At 37.0% G+C, this 24,558-nt stretch overlaps 1 protein-coding gene across 1 annotated transcript; it reads left to right on the top strand.

Moving 5' to 3' along the window:
- Window positions 1-5,311: 5,311 nt before the first annotated feature.
- LOC131934538 (leishmanolysin-like peptidase) lies at window positions 5,312-20,696 on the top strand. Its single transcript, XM_059290583.1, has 17 exons — window positions 5,312-5,361; window positions 9,057-9,376; window positions 9,918-10,052; window positions 10,359-10,550; window positions 11,227-11,405; window positions 11,689-11,794; window positions 12,032-12,132; window positions 15,010-15,127; window positions 15,321-15,428; window positions 16,085-16,161; window positions 16,554-16,664; window positions 17,830-17,962; window positions 18,401-18,490; window positions 18,966-19,038; window positions 19,372-19,502; window positions 19,883-20,038; window positions 20,454-20,696. The coding sequence occupies exons 2-17, from the start codon at window positions 9,239-9,241 to the stop codon at window positions 20,598-20,600; spliced, it is 1,995 nt and encodes a 664-aa protein (XP_059146566.1). The 5' UTR covers window positions 5,312-5,361; window positions 9,057-9,238; the 3' UTR covers window positions 20,601-20,696.
- The last annotated feature ends 3,862 nt before the right edge of the window (window positions 20,697-24,558 follow it).

Genomic DNA, 24,558 nt, shown 5'->3' on the forward strand with positions numbered 1-24,558 from the left:
AAAGCAAAACCAGCAGACGACAGTCTGACACGACACCTGGCTGATCTGGCCATCAACCGATGTCAGGGTCAAGCTGACCCCTACCTCGGGCACTGGGCTGACCAGCGTTGTCGCGTGGGAACGGTTAAATGGGAATAACATCGAGGGCGTGCTTCAAGCGTCGCTTAGGCTATGGAGAAATTGTATAAACTTAACTCGCGTTTTCCTAAATATAGCACGGTTTCTATGGATGATGACCAGCGAAATATTTTTATTCCTATCTTTCCCCATATTATCGCAGAGGCGTAGCGAGGGGGTACATATGTCCCCTAGGGGGAGCCAAAATAGGTTTTAAAAAAATTTAAAAGCTCATTTTAGCTGCAATTTTGCATTATAAATATTAAAAAAAAATATGGGAGGCGCCAAATTGAAAGTTTGTCCCAGGGGGGGGGGGGGGGCAAATTGAAAGTTTGTCCCCGGGCGCTGGGAAGGGTCGCTACGCCTCTGGATTCTCGTTACATCACCACTTTCATCACCACTCTTCCTCCAACTCTTCCCCCTCCACACTCTACCCCAGATGTGTTGCATATTTTGGACCATCACCTCAACTTTAAATAAACAAATGTAACTCACCTATCTGGGCAAATAGAAACGTCAAGAAAAATTATTGTAGTTATACGCGCTTTTCTCTTTTACTTACTTGGTCCGTTATAAGTCGTAACCTGAGAGAAATTCCGACCACTTCTAACTGACCGATTTCTTTCAAACCCGATAACAATGCAATGTGAATATCAATTCTGACTAGATTTTAAAATTATTTTTCGTTGCCTTTTTTAATCATGAAAAATTTTGTTGATGCGTATTTTCCAGCAGCCGTTTGGTCAAGCGTCGATATGAGAAACATAAGAGAAGCATTCACAGTTCTCGGTCCTTCGTAACCCCAGCTACTCTGAGTTAAAATATCCTTCAAATCTTGCGTGATTCAGTTACATTGGAAAATAAAAATAATTCTAACACTACAGAATTTTTTAAAAAGCCAATATTACTATTAATATATATATACGAGAAAAATGGCCCGTTGAGGAAGGATACACCGGGCGCTAGGTTGATAGTGCTGTCTCTAAACTAAAACCAACCCACCCCCCACACACACCACCCCCCACCCCCACCCCTATCACCCCCACCCACCCCACACACCACCACCCCACCCCCACCCACCCACCCCCACCCCCACCCCAAAAAAAAACATGTCTACCGTCCCACGAAATATAATTATATACTTTTTTCCAGTGTCCGCCCCCTCCCCGAAAATTCTACCCCCGCCCCCGAAAATTTCAAGTACCCCCACCCCTCTCCGGGGAGGAAAAAGTCTGAAAGAAACACTGGTGTCGCGCTTAGCCACTACCCGAAGAATTGCATTAAAGAAATTGCAAGAAAACCACTTTTTAGATTAGACACATTAATTAGGCGGTAATTTTATTATAGAGTATCGATGAAGAAATTTCTTTTGAGTTGGGGAGGGGGGTGGGCTCAGACGTTCTTACGCGGGGGGTGGGGCTTCGCCCCTACCCGAAGAATTGTATGCAAGAAACTCTTCACGCAAACCATTTAGATTAGACAACATTTCCTTTTTATTCAATGTTTACGCGATAATCAATGACGTCATTATATTACTGTGTGCACTTTCCGCCTTGAGATTATTTTCAACTCTATGCTAAATGTGTCGACGTCATACTTCGTTTTTCGAATTACTATGCAGGTTTTTAATTTCCTTGTGTTTTCTCTATAGCGTTCTTGTCAGATAGAATTTTTGCTTATGTTTTCTCTAGAGCGTTCTTGTCAGACAGATAGATAAATAGATAGATACACAGACAGCGAAACTATTATTATATACGAGAAAAATGGCCCGTTGAGGAAGGATACAACGGGCGCTAGGCTGATAGTGCTGTCTCTTTTCTCTAAACTAAACCCCCCCACCCCCCCCCCCCACACACACCACCCCCCCCCCACCCCCACCCACCCCCCAAAAAAAACATGTCTACCGTCCCATTCAACGAAATATAATTATATACTTTTTCCAGTGCCCGCCCCCTCCCCGAAAATTCTACCCCCGCCACCGAAAATTTCAAGTACCTCCACACCTCTCCGGGGAAGAAAAAGTCTAAACTAAAACCACCCCACCCCCCACACACACCACCCACACACCACCCCCCACACACACACACCACCCCCCCACACACACACACCACCCCCCACCCACCCCCCCCCCCCCAAAAAAAAACATGTCTACAGTCCCATTCAACGAAATATAATTATATACTTTTTCCAGTGTCCGCCCCCTCCCCGAAAATTCTACCCCCGCCACCGAAAATTTCAAGTACCCACACCCCTCTCCGGGGAGGAAAAAGTCTAAATTAAAACCAGACGTTCTTACGCGGGGGTGGGGCTTCGCCCCTACCCGAAGAATTGTATGAAAGAAACTCTTCACGCAAACCACTTAGATTAGACCAAATTGCCTTTGTATTGAATGTTTACTCGATAATCAATGACGTCATATTAATGTGTGCACTATCCGGCTTGAGATTATTTTCTACTCTGTGCTAAATGTGTCGACGTCATACTTCGTTTTTCGAATTACTGTGCATGTTTTTATTTTCCTTGTGTTTTCTCTAGAGCGTTCTTGTCAGATAGATAGATAGATAGATAGATAGACAGACAGCGAAACTATTATATACGAGAAAAATGGCCCGTTGAGGAAGGGTACAACGGGCGCTAGGCTGATAGTGCTGTCTCTTTTCTCTAAACTAAAACCAACCCACCCCCCCACACACCACCCCCCCCACCCCCACACACCACCCCCACCCCCACCCCCCACCACACACCACCCCCACTCCCACCCCTCACCCCCACACACCACCCCCTCCACACACCGCCCCCCACCCCCCACCCCCCCCCCCCAAAAAACATGTCTACCGTCCCATTCAACGAAATATAATTATATACTTTTTCCAGTGTCCGCCCCCTCCCAGAAAATTCTACCCCCGCCCCCGAAAATTTCAAGCACCCCACCCCTCTCCGGGGAGGAAAAAGTCTGAAAGAAACACAGAAACCAACCCACCCCCCACACACCACCCCCCACCCCCCCACACACACCCCCCACCCCCCACCCCCCACACACACACACCCCCCCCACACACCACCCCCCCACCCCTCCACCACCCCCCACCCCCAAAAAAAACATGTCTACCGTCCCATTCAACGAAATATAATTATATACTTTTTCCAGTGTCCGCCCCCTCCCAGAAAATTCTACCCCCGCCCCCGAAAATTTCAAGTACCCCCACCCTCTCCGGGGAGGAAAAAGTCTGAAAGAAACACTGAAACCAACCCACCCCCCACACACCACCCCCCCCACCCCCACCCCTCCACCCCCCCCCCCCCCCCCCCCAAAAAAACATGTCTACCGTCCCATTGCAAGAAAACCACTTTTTAGATTAGACACATTAATCAGGCGGTAATTGTATTATAGAGTATCGATGAGGAAATTTCTTTTGAGTTGGGGAGGGGGGGGGGGGCTCAGACGTTCTTACGCGGGGAGTGGGGCTTCGCCCCTACCCGAAGAATGGTATGCAAGAAACTCTTCACGCAAACCATTTAGATTAGACAACATTTCCTTTTTTTCAATGTTTACGCGATAATCAATGACGTCATTACATTACTGTGTGCACTCTCTGGTTTGAGATTATGTTCTACTCTACGCTAAATTTGTCGACGTCATATTTCGTTTTTCGAATTACTGTGCATGTTTTTAAATTGCTTGTGTTTTCTCTAGAGCGTTCTTGTCAGACAGAGCGTTCTTGTCAGACAGAGCGTTCTTGTCAGACAGACAGCGAAACTATTATTATAGAGACAGAGCGTTCTTGTCAGACAGAGGGTTCTTGTCAGACAGACAGCGAAACTATTATTATAGATACGAGAAAAATGGCCCGTTGAGGAAGGATACACCGGGCGCTAGGTTGATAGTGCTGTCTCTTTTCTCTAAACTAAAACCAACCCCCCCCCCCCCCAACACCCTCCCCCACCCCCCCAAAAAAATCATGTCTACAGTCCCATTCAACGAAATATAATTATATACTTTTTCCAGTGTCCGCCCCCCCCTTCCCGAAAATTCTACCCCCGCCCCCGAAAATTTCAATTACCCCCACCCCTCTCCGGGGAGGAAAAAGTCTGAAAGAAACACTGGTGTCGCGCTTAGCCACTACCCGAAGAATTGCATTAAAGAAATTGCAAGAAAACCACTTTTTAGATTAGACACATTAATTAGGCGGTAATTTTATTATAGAGTATCGATGAAGAAATTTCTTTTGAGTTGGGGGGGGGGGGGGGGCTCAGACGTTGTTACGCGTGGGGTGGGGCTTCGCCCCTACCCGAAGAATTGTATGCAAGAAACTCTTCACGCAAACCATTTAGATTAGACAACATTTCCTTTTTATTCAATGTTTACGCGATAATCAATGACGTCATTATATTACTGTGTGCACTCTCTGGTTTGAGATTATGTTCTACTCTATGCTAAATGTGACCGCGTCATACTTCGTCTTTCGTTTCACTGTGAGAGTTTTTAATTTCCTTGTGTTTTCTCTAGAGCGTTCTTGTCAGACAGATAGATAGATAGATAGATAGATAGATAGATAGATAGATAGATAGATAGATAGATAGATAGATAGATAGATAGATAGATAGATAGATAGATAGATAGATAGATAGATAGATAGATAGATAGATAGATAGATAGATAGATAGATAGATAGATAGATAGATAGATAGATAGATAGATAGATAGATAGATAGATAGATAGATAGATAGATAGATAGATAGATAGATAGATAGATAGATAGATAGATAGATAGATAGATAGATAGATAGAGAGACAGCGAAACTATTATATAGAATATATATATATATATATATATATATATATATATATATATATATATATATATATTGGGGGGGGGGGGCGAAGAAAGTCTACTGCCCCCCCCCCCCTCCAAAAAGATAAAATGTATATAGAAAACATACACTTTTACGAGTGTCCGCCCCCGCCCCGGAAAATGTAGTCCGCCCCCCCCCCCCCCCCAAAAAAAATATCAAGCTTAAAATCTAATCTGCGATTATTAGGCCTATATTATTTTAAATTTATAAAGTGAAACAAACATAATTACGTTTCAATTTAATTCTTTTCATTGGAGGTTTATCTTTTTAAAACCAAGATTGATAATGCTACAGTACAGACTAATGGATGAAAATAGGCAACAATAATCGATCTCCATACAAAGACTACCGAGTAGCAGTTCACCTTACGAGATGTGATTCATCTCTTGGTTCGTGAGTTAGTCAAAGATAAAACAATAGGAATGTCTTTAATTGTTTCGCTTAAAAGTTAAAATGTTATTAAGAATTGAGAGATTTTCTAGACCACTTCTCAGTCTAGCTAGATTTTAAAAATTTTTATTGCTAGACTAGAGACTAGAGACTAGAGAGTAGAGTAGTGGGTAGGTACTAGCCAGTGCTAGGTAGGTAGAGTTAGAATTAAATGTAGCTAGTTGAATCTAGATCTAGAATCTAGTAGTTAGTAGCTTGGAATAGGTAGGCTGCTGCTACAGTAGCTGAGTCTCAGTATTGGAAAGGTAGGTAATCTCACAATTTAGCGACAGAAATTATCTGGTAACATTTGTTGAGTTTATTCCGTAACATTAGTAACTCCATAGTTTATTTGACCGTTGAAATAAAAATAAAGTCAAGTGCATTAAATTAATCTGTTAACTTAATTTAAAGTTTATAATATAAGACGATTAGAGTTACTAAAGTTAAAAGTTGTAAGAAGAATTAGAACAAATGTTTTGTAGCAACAATAATTAGCACATAGGGTAAAGGAGGGCGTTAAGAGCCACACTTTTTAGCACCTGTACATTTTAAAAGATTTTTACTAATCTAAGAATTTTTTAGTATTAAAAATATGGCAAAGTTATTCTAACATATCTTACACAATATAAAAATAATAACACAGTGTATTAAATATACTTTAAATGGGTTTAATTGAACATTTATTGTCATACCCCCAAAATCAGCATTTGGGGTGAAAGGAGCCGGGCAATGGGGCAATAAGTATTGTCTCCTAGTTTAGACTAACTCCGCAATAAAAATAATTAATTTCTAACCCCAAAATAGTTAATGTTGTGTACACACACTTTAACTGATACTAGCTATCACTAGGCCCCAATGGGCCCAGTCTACAATTGATACAATTGCAGGTGTACATAGGGCCTAAGCCCTAAAGTCTAGTAGTTTACAGTAGGCACATTAGTATGCCTAGTGTGTAGCTAGTATACTAGTGTGTAGCTGTCCAGAGTTAACATTCTTGTATGTAAAAAGGGGTGGTACTAACTAATCTGCCTTAATGCTTTCCACTGATAAGCCATGTGTGCTATACATTACATAACATGACATGGAGGTGAGAAATGTTGAGGGGAGAGCAGTTGTACTGGTTTCCCCTTTGTTCTCCTTGCTGGACCCTGAGGGCCATAAATTACATAAGGAGATGCTATCTCTGGTTGGCTGAGATCTAAGAACTAAGTCCATGCTACCTACAAAGAGATAAGTTTTATGGTGGGTTAGATACAGGTGGGGGCTGGGTATCATGGGGGTGAGAAATTGTGAGGGGAGGGCAGTGGTACTGGTTTCCCCTTTTTTCTCCTTGCTGGACCCTGAGGGCCATAAATTACATAAGGAGATGCTATCTCTGGTTGGCTGAGATCTAAGAACTTAGTCCATGTTACCTACAAAGAGATGAAGTTTTATGGTGGGTTAGATACAGGTGGGGTCTGGCTATCATGGAGGTGAGAAATTGTGAGGGGAGAGCAGTGGTACTGATTCCTCTTTGGTCTCCACCCTGCTAGACCATGAAGGTCATATATTACCTAACATGCCACCCCAGATTGTCTGAGATCTGTAACTGTAATCCATGTTACCTACAAAGAGATGAAGTTTTATAGTGGGCCAGAAACTGGTGGGGGCTGGGTATCATGGGGGTAAGAAATTGTAAGGGGGGGGGGAGCAGTGGTATTAATGTGTCTGTTTACTTCCCTGCTGGACCATGAGGGTCATAAATTACATAACATACCACCCCAGATTGGCTGAGACCTAAGAACATTTATTCCTGTTACCTACAAAGAGATTAGAAGTTTTATGGTTGGTTAGAAACAGGTGGGGGCTGAGTCGGCTGTATTGCCCCTTAGGGGTAATAAGTACGTGTACCATTTTAAAAATTACCTTGCTAACATCAGATGACTGAAATTTTACTTTTTAGCAGGTTAGAATTGTATTTCTATCATTTAGACACAAGTCTGTTTAACAATTAATACATTTTGTGTTAACTATTCCTATACCAGTGTCATATTCAGTGGTCTAATAAATGAGAAACTTGCACTTAGGGTTTCAAGAGCCACATAACAGTATCTGTTATAACTTTTCTAAACAGGCAAGCTAGTGGACAAAATTAATGTATTCATGTAGATTTAGTTATTATCTAACAAATAAAACCATTATGGTAATGATCAGTCAAGTTTTACTCTGATAATGATAAAAACTTTATAGCATGGTAAAATGGGACAAATGTCGGCCATTTTGTTTTGGCACCAATAATCACTGTGCGAAAAAAATTCACCAAAATAAAACTATTCTAGCCATAGCTATAAAAATAGTGTTAAACTGTACAACAACCAATGCTCTGATACAGGAACAAAGAATTGGCTTGAAAAACTCATTTGGTTTATTACAAAGTAAAGTTTCCCAAGTTATGTCTATTTGGAAAAAAAGTTCACAAAATGGTTTTATGGAGATGAGAAATTTTAGGGAAAGAGCAGTGGGATTAAATCCTGTCTCATCCTCTCCCTATTGGACCAAGTGGGTTATAAATTACATAAAATGAATCCTCTGTTTCTCTGTTATCAAAGAACAGCAGTGGTTGTTGCCTCAGAAGTAGATTAGCAGTGTTATTGGGGGTTTTGTGGGGGTGGGGTGTTGATTGGGGCTTAATACCACACGGCTCTTAACGCCCTCCTTTACCCTACACTTAAAATAATTAGAAATACAAAATAATTAGCTAAACAACAGTATTTAAAATGCTACTAAAATCAATCCATGCACATTTTTAAACATTACATATTAAAAATAATATGGCAGCAAATAAATTATGGTTTATAGTATCTCTGGTAGTTTCCGGAATAGCTCGACAGACTACGCCATGGTTTTACTGATTTTTACTGCTGTACGCTATATCATGATTTTACTGAAAGGTAGATTGTATTAAAATTAAAGTAGGCCTATTTAAGTAGACTTAGAGTTAGGCCAGGTCAAGATATGTTTCTGTTTCACAGCCAGACAATCTTGATCACTTTAATGATAGGCCTACCGTGTCTAGTAGTGTACCTAACTGAACGTAGTAGTCTAACAATTTTTTTCAGTAAATATTAGTTAAATTAGTATAATGTTAGGCCTATTACTGAAAAAAAAAATACTGAATCTTTCATAGATAGACTATAGGCCCTATGCCTTAATTATTAATAACGAGCCGGCCCGCGGCATAACATACGCCGCTATTTAGTTGTTTCTAATTTTCAATAATTCATAATTTGTGAATTCGACAGTACCAACGCTGACACTGAAAATATTTCTTTAAAACACTATAAGTAGCTCGTTAAGGACCATAACCCCCCCCCATCCCTTCTCCCCCCCCCCCCCCCCCCTACGTTTAAAATCGTTGGCTCTGCTTGTAAACATTTAGAGTGAACACAGCTCACTAAAACCATGTAGGGGTGGGGAGGTAGGGAGAGCGTTTGCAGCTTGTTTTCTAACGGCTCGAAGAAGAGAATTATATATATAGATATTTGGCCTAATTGTCTTAATATTTTAATTTTTAAAAATATATAGGGCCTAATGATTTTGTTTGACAGAAATAAGTTTTTGCACATTTAATACTACAAATAAGATTTTATTTGTCTTAATTTTTTTAATACAGAGCATTTTACCTTAAGACGAGTATTAGCTCCAGGGCCAGGCTTAGTGAAGATTTGTAAATCTTTCCCCCAATCTGGCCAAAACTTTGAAAATGGAAGTGGAAGGGATTGGTGATTTCTTCTAGAATCTGGATGGTTGTCAGCAACTTGAAGGTATCAAAGCTGGGAGTCCCTTGATTAAACCATGGCTATCAAGATTGATTTGCCTGGGTTATGTTCCATAATGATTGTCCTGTGTATGACATGTGTGTACAACTTGGATGCTGGCGTGTTGCATAGTGTAGAAAAACCTTGCAGCCATACTGTAGGCCGCCTCCATGATGTAAGTACTTGTGGTCGTGTAAGTTTAACAAAATATGTGGTTTGCTATATTCTTAAGAATTCTTATACAAAGCTAAAAGTATTGCACAGATTACTTCAGTCTCACCTTAAAATAAGATAAACCAAAGAAATTTTCATTTATTTTAAAAAAAAAATTTCTACAATTAATTACCTCTGATATAGCAAATTTTTAAACACAGTTATATCTTATGTAGTGAATAATAATTAATAGCTTAAACAGACATAAAATATTTAAATGCTGTGCCCAGCTGCCCTTACTTTCCCCAATGTAAGTCAGGTACCCTTCAGAGTTGGGTGGACTCAGCTACATCCACCGTCACTACTAACACTCCAAACCAAGATCCAAACTCTTGAAAACCATCAGGCTAGCAGCCAAACTCTCTACCATTTGGCCACATCATCCCTAAGCATCTATTTAAGGCACCCTGATCAACAAACTATTAGTTTTGTTGTGTATGTTGGCATGAGTTGTATACATGCATCAGTGGTTACTGTGTCATTAAAACTGAACCCATCAACAGGATGTATTCTACAATGTCCGCTTGGAGCCTCACCACGAGATCAAGAAAAGAAGTGCGGACCAGCCGCTCAGGATTAAACCTTACTATGACACCAGTATTGAAGCTCTGCATAATGTACACCAAGACGTTGTCAAAGTAGTTAAAATTCTTTTTTTTCAATAACAAAGCTAACACTGACTCTATATGAACTCTATATGAATGTACCTATTATTTGTAAAAATGCTGCTACAGTCTGTGATCCACAGCATCCAAATCATTGTAAAAATTAAATTCTTTATACATTTAATTTTGTACTTATACATAATTTTAAAACTATATTTACAATATATTTTTTTTATAAGTTTGTAACTCTAAGTTTGAGAAGTGATTAAATATTAACAATAGCATAGAGAAAAGGTAAAAGTTAAATTGGAAGCTTGCACAAAATTAAACTCTGAACAGGAAATCGTTCAAAAAGCTGTTGAGTTTTGGGAGTCTGCCTTGAGGGTTCGACCATCCAGGGTACCCATCCGTCTGAGACGTAAATGTATGACCAACCAGCTCAAATATAAGGACAGGACAGCGTACTGCATGTACGGTTGCCTCAACAAAACTGTGTGTGGGGACATCACTATACCTGAGGAACACCTTGAGGTAAATATTGTATGTGTATGGGACATCAACATATTACAGAAACACAGTGAGGTAATAACCCTAGTAGGGGTGACTGTAATTCAGTTACATACATATATATGTATTGTGTTAACATATATTTTATTAAATTTCGAAAAAATTATGTATCTACTCTGTCATACCTGAGTTTATACTCAAAGTAAAAAAAAGTAAATCAAGTAATGCGGTGGCTGTACATTGTTCTAACCACTTGGCTTTGAGTAAGGTAAACTCTACTTCAACTTATGTTTTACTATCAGGTCATATAGGTTCTCACATAGGCCAGTGAAATTTAGAATATAGAGTTAAACAAAGATTTCTTAAACAACACAGGCCACTGAAATTTAGAATTGGGAGTTAAACAAAGATTTCTTAAACAACACAGGCCACTGAAATTTAGAATATAGAGTTAAACAAAGATTTCTTAAACAACACAGGCCACTGAAATTTAGAATTGGGAATTCTAAAAATAAAGTAGAGTTGGTAAAATGCCAGCTTATTGCTATATCTCATAAGTAGAATTGGAGTTTCTTATTCTTTATCATGAAAGTCTTTTGTTCAGCTAACAGCTATAACCAAACCCTCTTCTTTAAATTTTAAACTACTACATTTTCAAGTGTTTTGTTTTGTAAATTATTAAATGCCTATTTTTTTATAGGGCTGCATCTATTATGAACCAGCAAACAACAGTTATGTGCAAGCCCCCACACCACCATCATTTGGTGTGAGTGACACAGACTACATTCTTTATATAGCCAGTATCCCATCCCGCAAGTGTATAGAGGGTCAGACCATTGCATACGCTGCACATTGTCAACAAGAGGAAGCTTTTGATAGGTAAAAAACAACTTGTAAAAAATCTGTGCAGGGAAAATATGAAGTGGATATTGGTAAACGAAAGAAACCAGATTTTAGGCAGAGTGGTGAAACAAAGAATTTGGTACTGTGCTCAATGAGAAAAATGTTTATATTTTTGTGTACCATAAAATTTTGGTTTATAATTAATAAATTTCTTACCTACCATGGATGTAGGAGTAGCTTTGTAATTTTTTATAAACTGTAAATATTATCTGTGAACCATAAAAGATTGGTGTGTAACTGTAGTACATTTCTTTCTCAGACCAGTGGCTGGATATTTCAGTATTTGCCCAAACTCAATTTCCAAGTCTCGTCAGAGCAAGCTGCAGCTTTTGTCCACCATGAAACATGAAATTTTACATGCTTTGGTAACAGTTCAATTTATTTTATTGTTTTAATTTTAACATTCATATTTGAACTTCAAAGTAACTGCAGGAAGAGTAGTTTTGGCAAAAGGTAAACCAATGAGTTATCAAGCAACTAAAATGTAATTCAAAATGTGGTTTGATTGTAATATTTAATTTTAATCAAAAAATTTTGTTCTATTTAAAAAAAAATTAAAACGAAAGCAGAATCTAAACTTGTCATTTCCTGCACCTTCCTAGGGTTTTACTGCTGGGCTGTATGCTTTCTACCGTGACGCTGATGGGGAACCTTTGACGAAGCGCAACATACAGACTGGTCGGCCGTTAGAATTTAATGAAGAGTTTGTACCAGTTGTATATTTCTTTCAGATTGTTACAATATGTCCACTACCCATAAGGTTGAAAATAAATGTCCCATTTGGATCATATTGTAGCATATTTATTTTTCTGAATATGTAAAATACAAAAATAATTTTTTTTAAACTCAGATTATATTCAAAACATCCTCATGTATTCTATATTTTTTTAGATTTATAAGTTTTAAAAAATCCAGGAAACCAACACAATAGAAATTTTACCTTGTTATTTTGACCTTGGTAGGCCGACATATTCCCTCATTCTGTTAACCTGCAAGGTGTATCAACAGGTTGAACATGTTCCAGTCATGTTAACCTGCAAGGTGTATCAACAGGTTGAACATGTTTCAGTCATGTTAACCTGCAAGGTGTATCAACAGGTTGAACATGTTCCAGTCATGTTAACCTGCAAGGTGTATCAACAGGTTGAACATGTTTCAGTCATGTTAACCTGCAAGGTGTATCAACAGGTTGAACATGTTCCAGTCATGTTAACCTGCAAAGTGTATCAACAGGTTGAACATGTTCCAGTCATGTTAACCTGCAAGGTGTATCAACAGGTTGAACATGTTCCAGTCATGTTAACCTGCAAGGTGTATCAACAGGTTGAACATGTTCCAGTCATGTTAACCTGCAAGGTGTATCAACAGGTTGAACATGTTCAAGTCATGTTAACCTGCAAGGTGTATCAACAGGTTGAACATGTTCCAGTCATGTTAACCTGCAAGGTGTATCAACAGGTTGAACATATTCCCTCACTCTGTTAACCTGCAAGGTGTATCAACAGGTTGAACATGTTCCCTCACTGTGTTAACCTGCAAGGTGTATCAACAGGTTGAACATGTTCCCTCACTCTGTTAACCTGCAAGGTGTATCAACAGGTTGAACATGTTCCAGTCATGTTAACCTGCAAGGTGTATCAACAGGTTGAACATATTCCCTCATTCTGTTAACCTACAAGGTGTATCAACAGGTTGAACATGTTCCCTCACTCTGTTAACCTGCAAGGTGTATCAACAGGTTGAACATGTTCCAGTCATGTTAACCTGCAAGGTGTATCAACAGGTTGAACATATTCCCTCATTCTGTTAACCTACAAGGTGTATCAACAGGTTGAACATGTTCCAGTCATGTTAACCTACAAGGTGTATCAACAGGTTGAACATGTTCCCTCAGTCTGTTAACCTGCAAGGTGTATCAACAGGTTGAACATGTTCCAGTCATGTTAACCTGCAAGGTGTATCAACAGGTTGAACATGTTCCCTCACTCTGTTAACCTGCAAGGTGTATCAACAGGTTGAACATGTTCCCTCACTGTGTTAACCTACAAGGTGTATCAACAGGTTGAACATGTTCCCTCACTGTGTTAACCTGCAAGGTGTATCAACAGGTTGAACATGTTCCAGTCATGTTAACCTGCAAGGTGTATCAACAGGTTGAACATATTCCCTCATTCTGTTAACCTACAAGGTGTATCAACAGGTTGAACATGTTCCAGTCATGTTAACCTACAAGGTGTATCAACAGGTTGAACATGTTCCCTCACTCTGTTAACCTGCAAGGTGTATCAACAGGTTGAACATGTTCCAGTCATGTTAACCTGCAAGGTGTATCAACAGGTTGAACATATTCCCTCATTCTGTTAACCTACAAGGTGTATCAACAGGTTGAACATGTTTCAGTCATGTTAACCTGCAAGGTGTATCAACAGGTTGAACATGTTCCAGTCATGTTAACCTGCAAAGTGTATCAACAGGTTGAACATGTTCCAGTCATGTTAACCTGCAAGGTGTATCAACAGGTTGAACATGTTCCAGTCATGTTAACCTGCAAGGTGTATCAACAGGTTGAACATGTTCCAGTCATGTTAACCTGCAAGGTGTATCAACAGGTTGAACATGTTCAAGTCATGTTAACCTGCAAGGTGTATCAACAGGTTGAACATGTTCCAGTCATGTTAACCTGCAAGGTGTATCAACAGGTTGAACATATTCCCTCACTCTGTTAACCTGCAAGGTGTATCAACAGGTTGAACATGTTCCCTCACTGTGTTAACCTGCAAGGTGTATCAACAGGTTGAACATGTTCCCTCACTCTGTTAACCTGCAAGGTGTATCAACAGGTTGAACATGTTCCAGTCATGTTAACCTGCAAGGTGTATCAACAGGTTGAACATATTCCCTCATTCTGTTAACCTACAAGGTGTATCAACAGGTTGAACATGTTCCCTCACTCTGTTAACCTGCAAGGTGTATCAACAGGTTGAACATGTTCCAGTCATGTTAACCTGCAAGGTGTATCAACAGGTTGAACATGTTCCCTCACTGTGTTAACCTGCAAGGTGTATCAACAGGTTGAACATGTTCCAGTCATGTTAACCTGCAAGGTGTATCAACAGGTTGAACATATTCCCTCATTCTGTTAACCTACAAGGTGTATCAACAGGTTGAACATGTTCCCTCACTGTGTTAACCTGCAAGGTGTATCAACAGGTTGAACATGTTCCAGTCATGTTAACCTGCAAGGTGTATCAACAGGTTGAACATATTCCCTCATTCTGTTAACCTACAAGGTGTATCAACAGGTTGAACATATTCCCTCATTCTGTTAACCTACAAGGTGTATCAACAGGTTGAACATGTTCCCTCACTGTGTTAACCTGCAAGGTGTATCAACAGGTTGAACATGTTCCAGTCATGTTAACCTGCAAGGTGTATCAACAGGTTGAACATATTCCCTCATTCTGTTAACCTACAAGGTGTATCAACAGGTTGAACATGTTCCAGTCATGTTAACCTACAAGGTGTATCAACAGGTTGAACATGTTCCCTCACTCTGTTAACCTGCAAGGTGTATCAACAGGTTGAACATGTTCCAGTCAAGCCCCGCTGTCGTCAAGGAGATTGTCAGGCCTGAGTGGCTTCTCATTTCTGGGGTCACGGAGAAGCGGATCCAGATGATGGTCACACCTAAGGTCAAGGTAATACATTTGTTTACATCTTTTAATACATCACTTTTTATTTATATATATTTTTTTTTTCCTTGCTGTAACAGAAAAATATGAGTACAAGACTAAGGACCTTAGAAAGTGAAGATTATGTTTGTTTGCCTAGAGATAAAATTTAAATTAGTTTTGTTAAGTTAACGCAGTGTGTTTCGATGTTGTTTGACAGAAAGAGGTTCAGGACCATTTCAACTGCCCAACACTGGAGGGGGCAGAGCTGGAGGATCAGGGCATTGATGGCACGGTGCTCACCCACTGGGAGAAGAGGATATTTGAGGTCAGTTACCCCAGCACACCTGTCACTGCCAGGGCATAGTCAGTTAAACTGGTAACAATACTCACCTCCTGTGATGTTTTATACCAATGGTCCCTCCCTGCTAATTTTATAACAATACACACTCCCTGCAAAGTTTGTAACAATGGTCACTCCCTGAAAAATTTATAACAATGGTTACTCCCTTCCAAATTTATAACCATGGTCACTCCCAAGTTTTTAACAATGGTCACCCCCTCAAAGTGTGTTACAATGGTTACTCCCTGCTAAGTTTTAAAAGGATGGTTACTCAATTCTGTGATCACAAACCAGTTAAAGTCTATTATCTACTGTTTGTTAAGCTAAGATAAAGCTATGAGACAAACTGTAGCGCATGAAACTGCACCTTTAACCCTCCTGGAACTGATAAAGTCTTTACATTTGATACTAATCAATACATTAAGGAAGAACCATACAGAACATAGAGTAAAAAATGGTTCTGCATTTGATATTTTCTTTATGCATATCATTCATCATTTTTTATCAAATAGTGTGTTTGATTTGTTGGTGTGATAAGTTATTCACATTATTTTTTTTAAATGTAGCCGCTAATGTTTAACTATTTACTAGTTCATTCAAAGAATTAAATGACATATTTGTGCTGTTGAACATTATTTCAGAATGAAGCAATGACTGGCACCTACACACAGAATTCTGTGATATCTAGGATTACATTGGCCATGATGGAGGATACAGGGTACGTTTAAACTTTTAGTAAAATCGAATTGTTGTCTAACTCTAGGAAGGGACAGGGTCACACATTTTTATAAAATACTTTTAGTTACATGGAATTGTTGTGTAATTCTAGGAAGGGACAGGGTCACACATTTTTATAAAATACTTTTAGTTACATGGAATTGTTGTGTAATTCTAGGAAGGGACAGGGTCACACATTTTTACTATCATAATTTGGTGGAATCAGAACAAAATGCAGTTGAGAAAAAACTGAGACAGAAAAACCAGTTCTCTGGCAGTGATATATATATAGTTTCCATATTATGCTCACTTTTCTTTTAATAAATTGTAAGTTTCTTAATATTTAAAGGTAATTATTACTGAAAAAATAAATCAACATGTTTGTTCTTGTAGCTGGTATATAGCGGATTACTCTAAAGCTGGAGACTATGAATGGGGCCGAGGTTTGGGATGTGAATTTGTTCAAGAAAGTTGTTATCAGTGGATCAGCTCAAGGATGGCAAGGTCAGGAGTATATGATATAACATGGTGTCTGTCAGGAGTATATGATATAAAATGGTATTTGTGAGGACTATTTCTAGATGATATAAAATGGTGTCTGGTTGAAAATTTGTCAATACGATTTATAATAATATTGAGATTGGACTTTGTTTAATAAAAAGATTTGGCAGATCAAGGCTATTATTTATCACCATTTTAAATCTATTTTCCAATGGTAATGTGTTGTGTTGGGGACATCAAATTGCATTTTGATGAACATATTCAGAAAATACTTTGTGTTGTATTTGACATAGTGAATTAGCAAAATCTTAGATTTTTTATCTAGAAGCGTTCCTATAAACCCATAATGAAATCAGAAACAAAATATCTGAGACCATTGTTATATTCTTCAGTTAAATAAACCGGGAGTGATCTCCCCTAAACTTTCTCGAATATTTTTATATAAAATAACAGGGGATGGGAACTCGGGCTATAGACATGATTTTTAATCCATTTTAAATACTTAAAGTTTTAAAAATAGAATAAAATCTCGTAGACAAATTAATTGCACACCAAGTGAACGCGAAATAAAAAAGCGCATAATAGTGCGCAATATTATTAGTACTTTTAAAATTTACATTAGTTTTTTGAGAAATCGGAAGTAGCGTAAATTACTACTTCCGGTCAACGGAAATTACTCAAAATTTAACAGAAGGTTGAGAATTAGATCTTTTACTTACATGTGAAATTTCATTTATCTATCTAAAATAGTACTCAAGTTATAGGCTTTTGAAAAATTCAAAGTAGAAAAAGTACCACTTCCGGTTATCGGAAATCGCTCAAAAGTTGATACGGATCTACGATTTTGATAAAATACTTATATATGAAATTTCATCAACCTAGCAGTAACGGTACTCAAGTTATCGTGTTTACACACAGACACACACACACACAGACATACGGACAAGATTGCAAAATTATGTTTTTCCGTATCAGTGAGGTGTAAAACGTCGAGATTTGTAAAAATCTCGATTTTTTTTTTTTTTTGCACGATTACAATACTTTCTCTATACTACGTATATACGAGAAAGTAAAAAGAAGCCTTCATGGTTTTTGTTTTAACCACATAAAAACCAACAGAATGGCCCTGGAAAATGTGAATGTGTGTGAATCATTTTGTTTTCCCCAGGAAAGAGAGTATTCACCCTTTCTGTGACAAAGTGAAACGTGGGGAACTCTGGACTGACTGCACCTACAACAGGAAGTCTGTGGCCCTGTGTAACCTGGTGGAGTACAGTCAGCCACTGCCAGCAAAGTATCAGGTATACATGGCTTTGTAGCTACAGGTGTTGGGGGGGTACAGGTGTTGGGGGGTGCAGGTGTTGTTGTTACAGCTGTGGGGGGTACAGGTGTTGATAGGTACAGGTGTTAGAGGGCACAGGTGTTGGGGGGTACAGGTGTTAGGGGGTGCAGGTGGGGGCTACAGGTGTTGGTAGGTGGGTGCAGGTGTTGGGGTTATAGGTGCTGGTAACTACAGGTGTTGAGGGTACAGGTGTTGAGGGTACAGGTGTTGGTAGCTACAGGTGTTGGTGGTATAGGTGGTATTGGTAAGTGCTGTTGTTTTTGGTAGGTGCAGATGTTGGTATATTCATGTGTTTGTGGAGGATGCAGGTGTTGGTAGCAGCATATGTCTGTAGGTTAGATACAGATATTTATCCATGAACTGTATAATGTAAAACCAATTGTTTTTATATTTCCAGTATTTTGATGAGCTGACGGGTGTGGATAAAAAAGATATCAGCAGGTTTGCTGGTTCAGTGGCTCTGGCTGATTACTGCCCTTACTTGCAGGTAGGTGAATGATTACTGCCCTTACTTGCAGGTAGTTGACTGATTACTGCCCTTACTTGCAAGTAGGTGAATGATTACTGCCCTTACTTGCAAGTAGGTGAATGATTACCACCCTTGCTTGCAGGTAGGTGAATGATTATTGCCCTTACTTGAAAGTAGGTGAATGATTACCACCCTTACTTACAAGTAGTTGTCATAGATAAGTTATGGTCTAAATACTGGACATTAAAAGTTGACATCAGAAGTTAACATTAGAATTAGTTAACATATTTGAGTTTCTATTTATGGGTTTCATCTATTAAAAACAATCAGCAAGTCTAATTTAAGAAAATTTAATGGTTGACTAAGTGACAAGCATGTTACTTTAAAACACCTGAATACCATGAGACTGTTAACTTATGACTTTTTTATGTCAGGAACTTTACAATACCTGAATACCATTAGACGGGTAACTTATATGACTTTTTTATGTCAGGAATTCAGCTGGACAGATGAGCGTAACATACCTGTCAGGGGCTCTAACTGCCAGGATTCAGAGAACAGTTTAGGTAATGTCATACATGTCCACTTGTCATATTCTCACAATCGTAAATATTTAAATCATGTATTTAGACCACAACTTCTCAATATTACAATATTGTTAATAGTGTGCTCAAGTTTTCAAGTTAAATTTTTAAAAATTTTGTTCCCTCTAACAAGTAAAATAATACGCAAGTCACCATGTTCTTGTCATTGTAAATATTTTAAACATTTATATTTTGGTTCGCAACATCTGCTTTGTAGGTAATTTTTAAATGCAGTGTTCAAGTATATAAAGTTGAAAAAAAGTAATTTTGTTTCTTTAAACTCTAAACAATGTGGGACTTTTTATTTGACTTCAGAAATTGCAAGCAATTATTTTGGTGAGACGTATGGGTCGGAGAGTTTGTGTTTTGAACATTCAGCCAAGTGGTACCTGTGCTATTTTGCGTCTTTGAGAATTCCTCAACATGCAGGCAGTGGTTGCTATAAGGTAGTGTCTGAATCACTGTTTGTATTTGTATTAAGTACATGAATTTTTCACTAAAGCATCATTAGACAACCAACAGGAAGGCTCGATTCCTATAGATGCCTATATTTACAAAGATGCTGTGAACTTAACCATCTTTTCTTTCCATTAAGTAAGGTACTAACTAGGGTGAATCCTAGAGGGCTGTCAATAGCTGCTTATCAATTTTCTAAATAATAATATCATTATTGGAAGTCGGTACAAAATATCTGTGACTAATAAAACTGACATTCAAACAGTTTTGACTCAGTTTGAGTTATCCCCTCTACAGTGCCAATGTCCAGAGAAAAATTATCTCCCCTATTGTTAAAGAACCCAACTTACCATTTTTAACTCCTTTTCAGTACTCCTGCCTAGCTGGCGTAGGTATTGTCATCAGCCTAGAGAACAAAACCTACCGCTGCTACAGAGAGAAGCAAGTAATTCCTGTCTCCTTCAGATCAGCTGACTTCATACACCAGGGGAGTCTTGTCTGTCCAAACTGTAATCAGATCTGCAAGGTACATATTGTGTTCTACAGTCTTTTACTATAGTCATTCAGTGTATATATATATATATATATATATATATATATATATATATATATATATATATATATATATATATATATATATAATATTTGTTATTTACATGTGTTTTTAAATTATATTTGGATATACTTTTACTTATTTATAAAAACATTAAATGCTGGAGGATAAATATCATAAATTTGTTCCCTTGAAATCTTCTCTGTTTTGAGTTCTCTCTTAGCCCACATAAAAATACATGGCTTGATACAAAGTTGTGAAACATAGACAAATAAACTACATTTTACTTCTCTGTATAGCTTGTGATTGTTCAAAATCTATTCATTTTTCAATGTTTTAATCTACATTTTGATTTGCTGTTCCTAACTCCGAGTTTTTATTCCACCAGGAGCAAGGGATCACGTGCCCCCCTGATGTTGACCCCCCACTGGCTGACCAGCAGCCACATTTTGGCAGTGTTATATGTTCAGCCAGCAGCGTCCATGTCCAGAGTGTCCCCCTCATAGTTCTGATGGTCTTCTCTATATCCAGGTAGTTTTAGACAAACCTTGCTGCAACGGTCTGATCTAGATTGGTATGACTTATTTTAATGTTATACACCCCTTGACTTCTCCAAAAAATATTATGAAAATAAACCACATAGCCCTAATACAGCAAAAAAATTGTATAGAATAATTTAAAATATTTATATTGTATCTATCTTTTGTATAGAATTTTGACAAAATGAATTTTTTTACGTTGGTGTATTTTTATCTACAAGAAAAAAATTTCAAGCCTTTTTTTGCAAGTTGTCATAAGCTTCTCAGTGTCTTTCATTGAATGGTTTTAGACTAATTTTATAAAAATGCTTAAATTAAAAACAAAATATCAACTATTTTTTTTACCCAATCAATCAAACTTTATTATAATAAATAATTTATGTTTAATCAGTTTATCCAATTTTGCTGAAATAAGTAATGTGTCACTTATTATTAGTCCTAACATTAATGTAAAAGATAATTTATGTACAATGAATTAGTGTAATTATTAATTTATTTGCAATGAATTACTGTAGTTAATGATTAATACATTTAATTACTCCTAAGAAAGTGTGTGGAGAAATGTAGTGTTTTGTCATGGGCACATCTCTGTATATTGAACAACAGGGATTCTGAATATTAAAAATTCTTAGACTTAAGAATTAATTTTGTTTAAACAAAACAAATAATTATATTTTTGCTGCACCTATCAATAATGTAGCCATTGAGGTTCACAGAAGTAACATAAATAAAGTTCCTTTTTTAATATGCAAAGAAATTTTTTTTGTGCATCAATAATTTTAAAAGCAATTTAATTACTTATACACATGTTTGTTCAGATGGATTATCTTAGTTGTTATTTTATGGGCGACTAAATTGTAAAAATTGTGTTTTTTTATATGTTTTTCTATGTAAATCCTTATCTTGAATTTAGATTTTTAAATGGTTATAACAAATGTTATTATACTGAGTTAATAGTATTGATGCAGTAGAGGGGTTGCTTTCAAAATACAATGGTACCTGGACCATCAAGTATTTGAGTGTCAAGCGAGCTATATTTTGCTTTGACGTACAAGTAAAAGTTTGAGAAACCAAACACCTTGGATAGGTTTTAATTAAATTCATATCTTGAAGTACTGCTTTTTTTTTTTAAACGATTATAGAGTATTTTAACAATCATTTAGGAATGAGGAATGTAAAAACATGACCTTTTTTCTGGCATACCTGGCTACATCCGTGGTTGTTGTTAGGCAGACCTCAACAGGATGTAGAATCAAGCATCTCTCACATCCATTTAGCTGCAACACTTTTGTTTTTAATGTTACTTACTGCCCCTGCTGAATACAACAACTGTCAGGGGAGGCGACTTTTGTTTTGGTTAATTGGCTTCTATGTTAGCAAACTTAGAATGTACCACTTGATTTACCTATGAAGTATTGAGTTCAAATAATGACATTTTTGTATCTTATATAATCATATTGAAGCAGTGTGGTCTAGAAAGATGTTTACAAATGTTACACCTCTAAAATCAAATGTTTTTGCCTAGCTAAAATCCACAGGTAATGATTTTATTTCTATTGAAGCTGTATTTTTAATGTTGCTGTTGCTCTAACTTTTAATAAAGTTGAAAATGTTTTGTGATTATTATTTTTTTTATTCAGTACTTAACAGGCATGTTTTTTTACTAGTACTATTCAGTGAATCTTTCTCGCTGATATTAATGCTTAATAAGCCAGTGTGCACATATTTGTATTTTTTCTTCTTGCACAACTCAAGTAAAATGCAATAATTATTTATGCATGTTGTGTATATAAAAAAAGTTTTTAAAATGTATTTCTAATTTTTTTTTATTGCATGTGTGTTTCAATTGTGTGGTCAGCACTTTTTTACATAAACAAATGTTTTGTGGCCAGATTTTGTTACATTTTGATCAAAACTTTATTAAACAAAAACATTGTTTTATTTCATAGTCTTTTTAACAAGGAAAATATATCAGTAATTTATAAATGTAAAATTAAATTGGAACTCCTGTTTTTCTGTCTCTTTTTTATTTAACATAAGAATTTGTAAATTATTTTGATATCTGATTATATATCATATATATATGTTAAAATAGTCTACATGTTTGAATATTTTGTTGCACTCTTTTTTTTATTGTGTACTTATAATGACATGTTTTTTCTAAACCTTATTTATTTAACACAAAAATATTTCAATTTAGAAATCTTAGATATTATTTAGATCTTATTTTAATTTTGAAATTTTTATTTAATGAGATTGTATTGCTAAAGAATGAGCTTTAAAAAATGCCGTTTTCTTCTGAATTTGACTGTTGAATAGTTAGTGCTGAGTTGTTCAATAATTTTGTGCAATATTTACCTATCTGACTTTTGTTTATTCTAGCTGGTAACTGTGTTTAGTTAGCCAGGTACTTGCATCATGGTGCTACCAATTGTAACAATATTTTGTTGTGTTTTTTGTGCTTTCATAAGCCTTGTTTGTTTTTAAAAAATGGTTAATCAAACTAGAATGTCCGAGGTTTTATATTCCCATGGCAGAACTAACTCACTAAGTGTTTAAAATAAAATTTTGGCGGCTGTGTTTAAAATTTGATGAAGACATTTTTAATTGTGAGATATTTTAGAAGCGATTGTTAAAATTGTTAAATGAGTGTTTAAACCTTGTGAGGATTTTTTTTTTATTCAGGAGAGTTGGTTAGGTACAGGTCATGTTGACATTGTGTAACAGTGCTGTTCCTATAGGGCTGCTAAGTGGGTCAATAAACAGTAATACGGCTCAATAAAACCTGCATGAGCCATATAACTGTTTATTGACCTACTTACCAGCCCTATAATAAGATTACAGACAGTGTAGTACTGACTACTTTGTTAAGATGATTGGCTGATTTTTTAAGATGCTCAGATGATGTCTTTGTGCCTGTTACAATGGTCAGATGTCTATAGTTATTTCCTCGTGTTTTTTTCCTCACACCTCACTTCAAATCGTCAGACATAAATTATCTAGTCCAACAACTTTGATATTTCTAACAAAATCTCTCTCACAACAAAGTCAGTCTAGACTGCTTATGTTTTTGTAAGGCTTTTTCTTCCTTGCTTATTGTTCAGCATTTGCAGTGAGTATTGTTGGCTATTATTATTATGGTATTATTATACTCTTGTTAAAAATAACGTAGGTGTTGTCTTCTGATTTATTTTTACCACCATTAAATGGGCATAATAATATTTTTTTGCAGTTTTTTTTCCCCTTGAATGTATCAAACTGACTTAGACTTTTCATTATGTATTTTAAGACAACCAACATAACATGATGATGGGAAATAATCCTTTCTTTTCTAAGTCAAATTTATTTTATTGTAGCTTCCCTTTTCCCTTAAACCATACTTGTTTTTACTTTGCTAAGTTTTTTTTTTCTTTTAAGTTGAATTTAATTTTCTTTGACTGTAGTGTTTTAGAACTAACAAGTTGCCTTAAAATAGTTTTGTGTTTAAGAATGTTAATTACGAAAACTTAAATTACCTAAAGATATATATGTACTTAAATTTTTAAATACTTTTTTATACTAATTCCTATGGTTTTTTGGCTATAAATAAAGCATAAATTTGTTCTCGTTTGGTATAAGTTGTCAGAATTATTTTCGTTTGTATTTATACTTCGTATTTTCCTCGCGTGGAAACAGATCAGTAACGTTGTTCACCAACAGAGAGTTACCTGTCCTATTTAAAGCGAGTTAGATCCCCTTGTCTGTTATGAAATGTGTGTATGGAAATCCTGGGCACTTTTTGTAACACGGAGACGCCTAAAGCTGGCCAGATTTTTGCTGTGGTCACCGGGTAGCTTGTTTGGGGATTTAATTAATGGTAAAAGTTTAGGGTTCGAGTAAATGGTAAAAGTCTAGGGTTCGACTAAATAGTAAAGGTATGGGGTTCGAGTTAATGGTTAAAGTATAGGGTTCTAA

Source organism: Physella acuta, unplaced genomic scaffold, assembly GCF_028476545.2.
Source record: "Physella acuta isolate Inbredline_101_S28 unplaced genomic scaffold, ASM2847654v3 ptg000109l, whole genome shotgun sequence".
NCBI classification, from domain to species: domain Eukaryota; kingdom Metazoa; phylum Mollusca; class Gastropoda; family Physidae; genus Physella; species Physella acuta.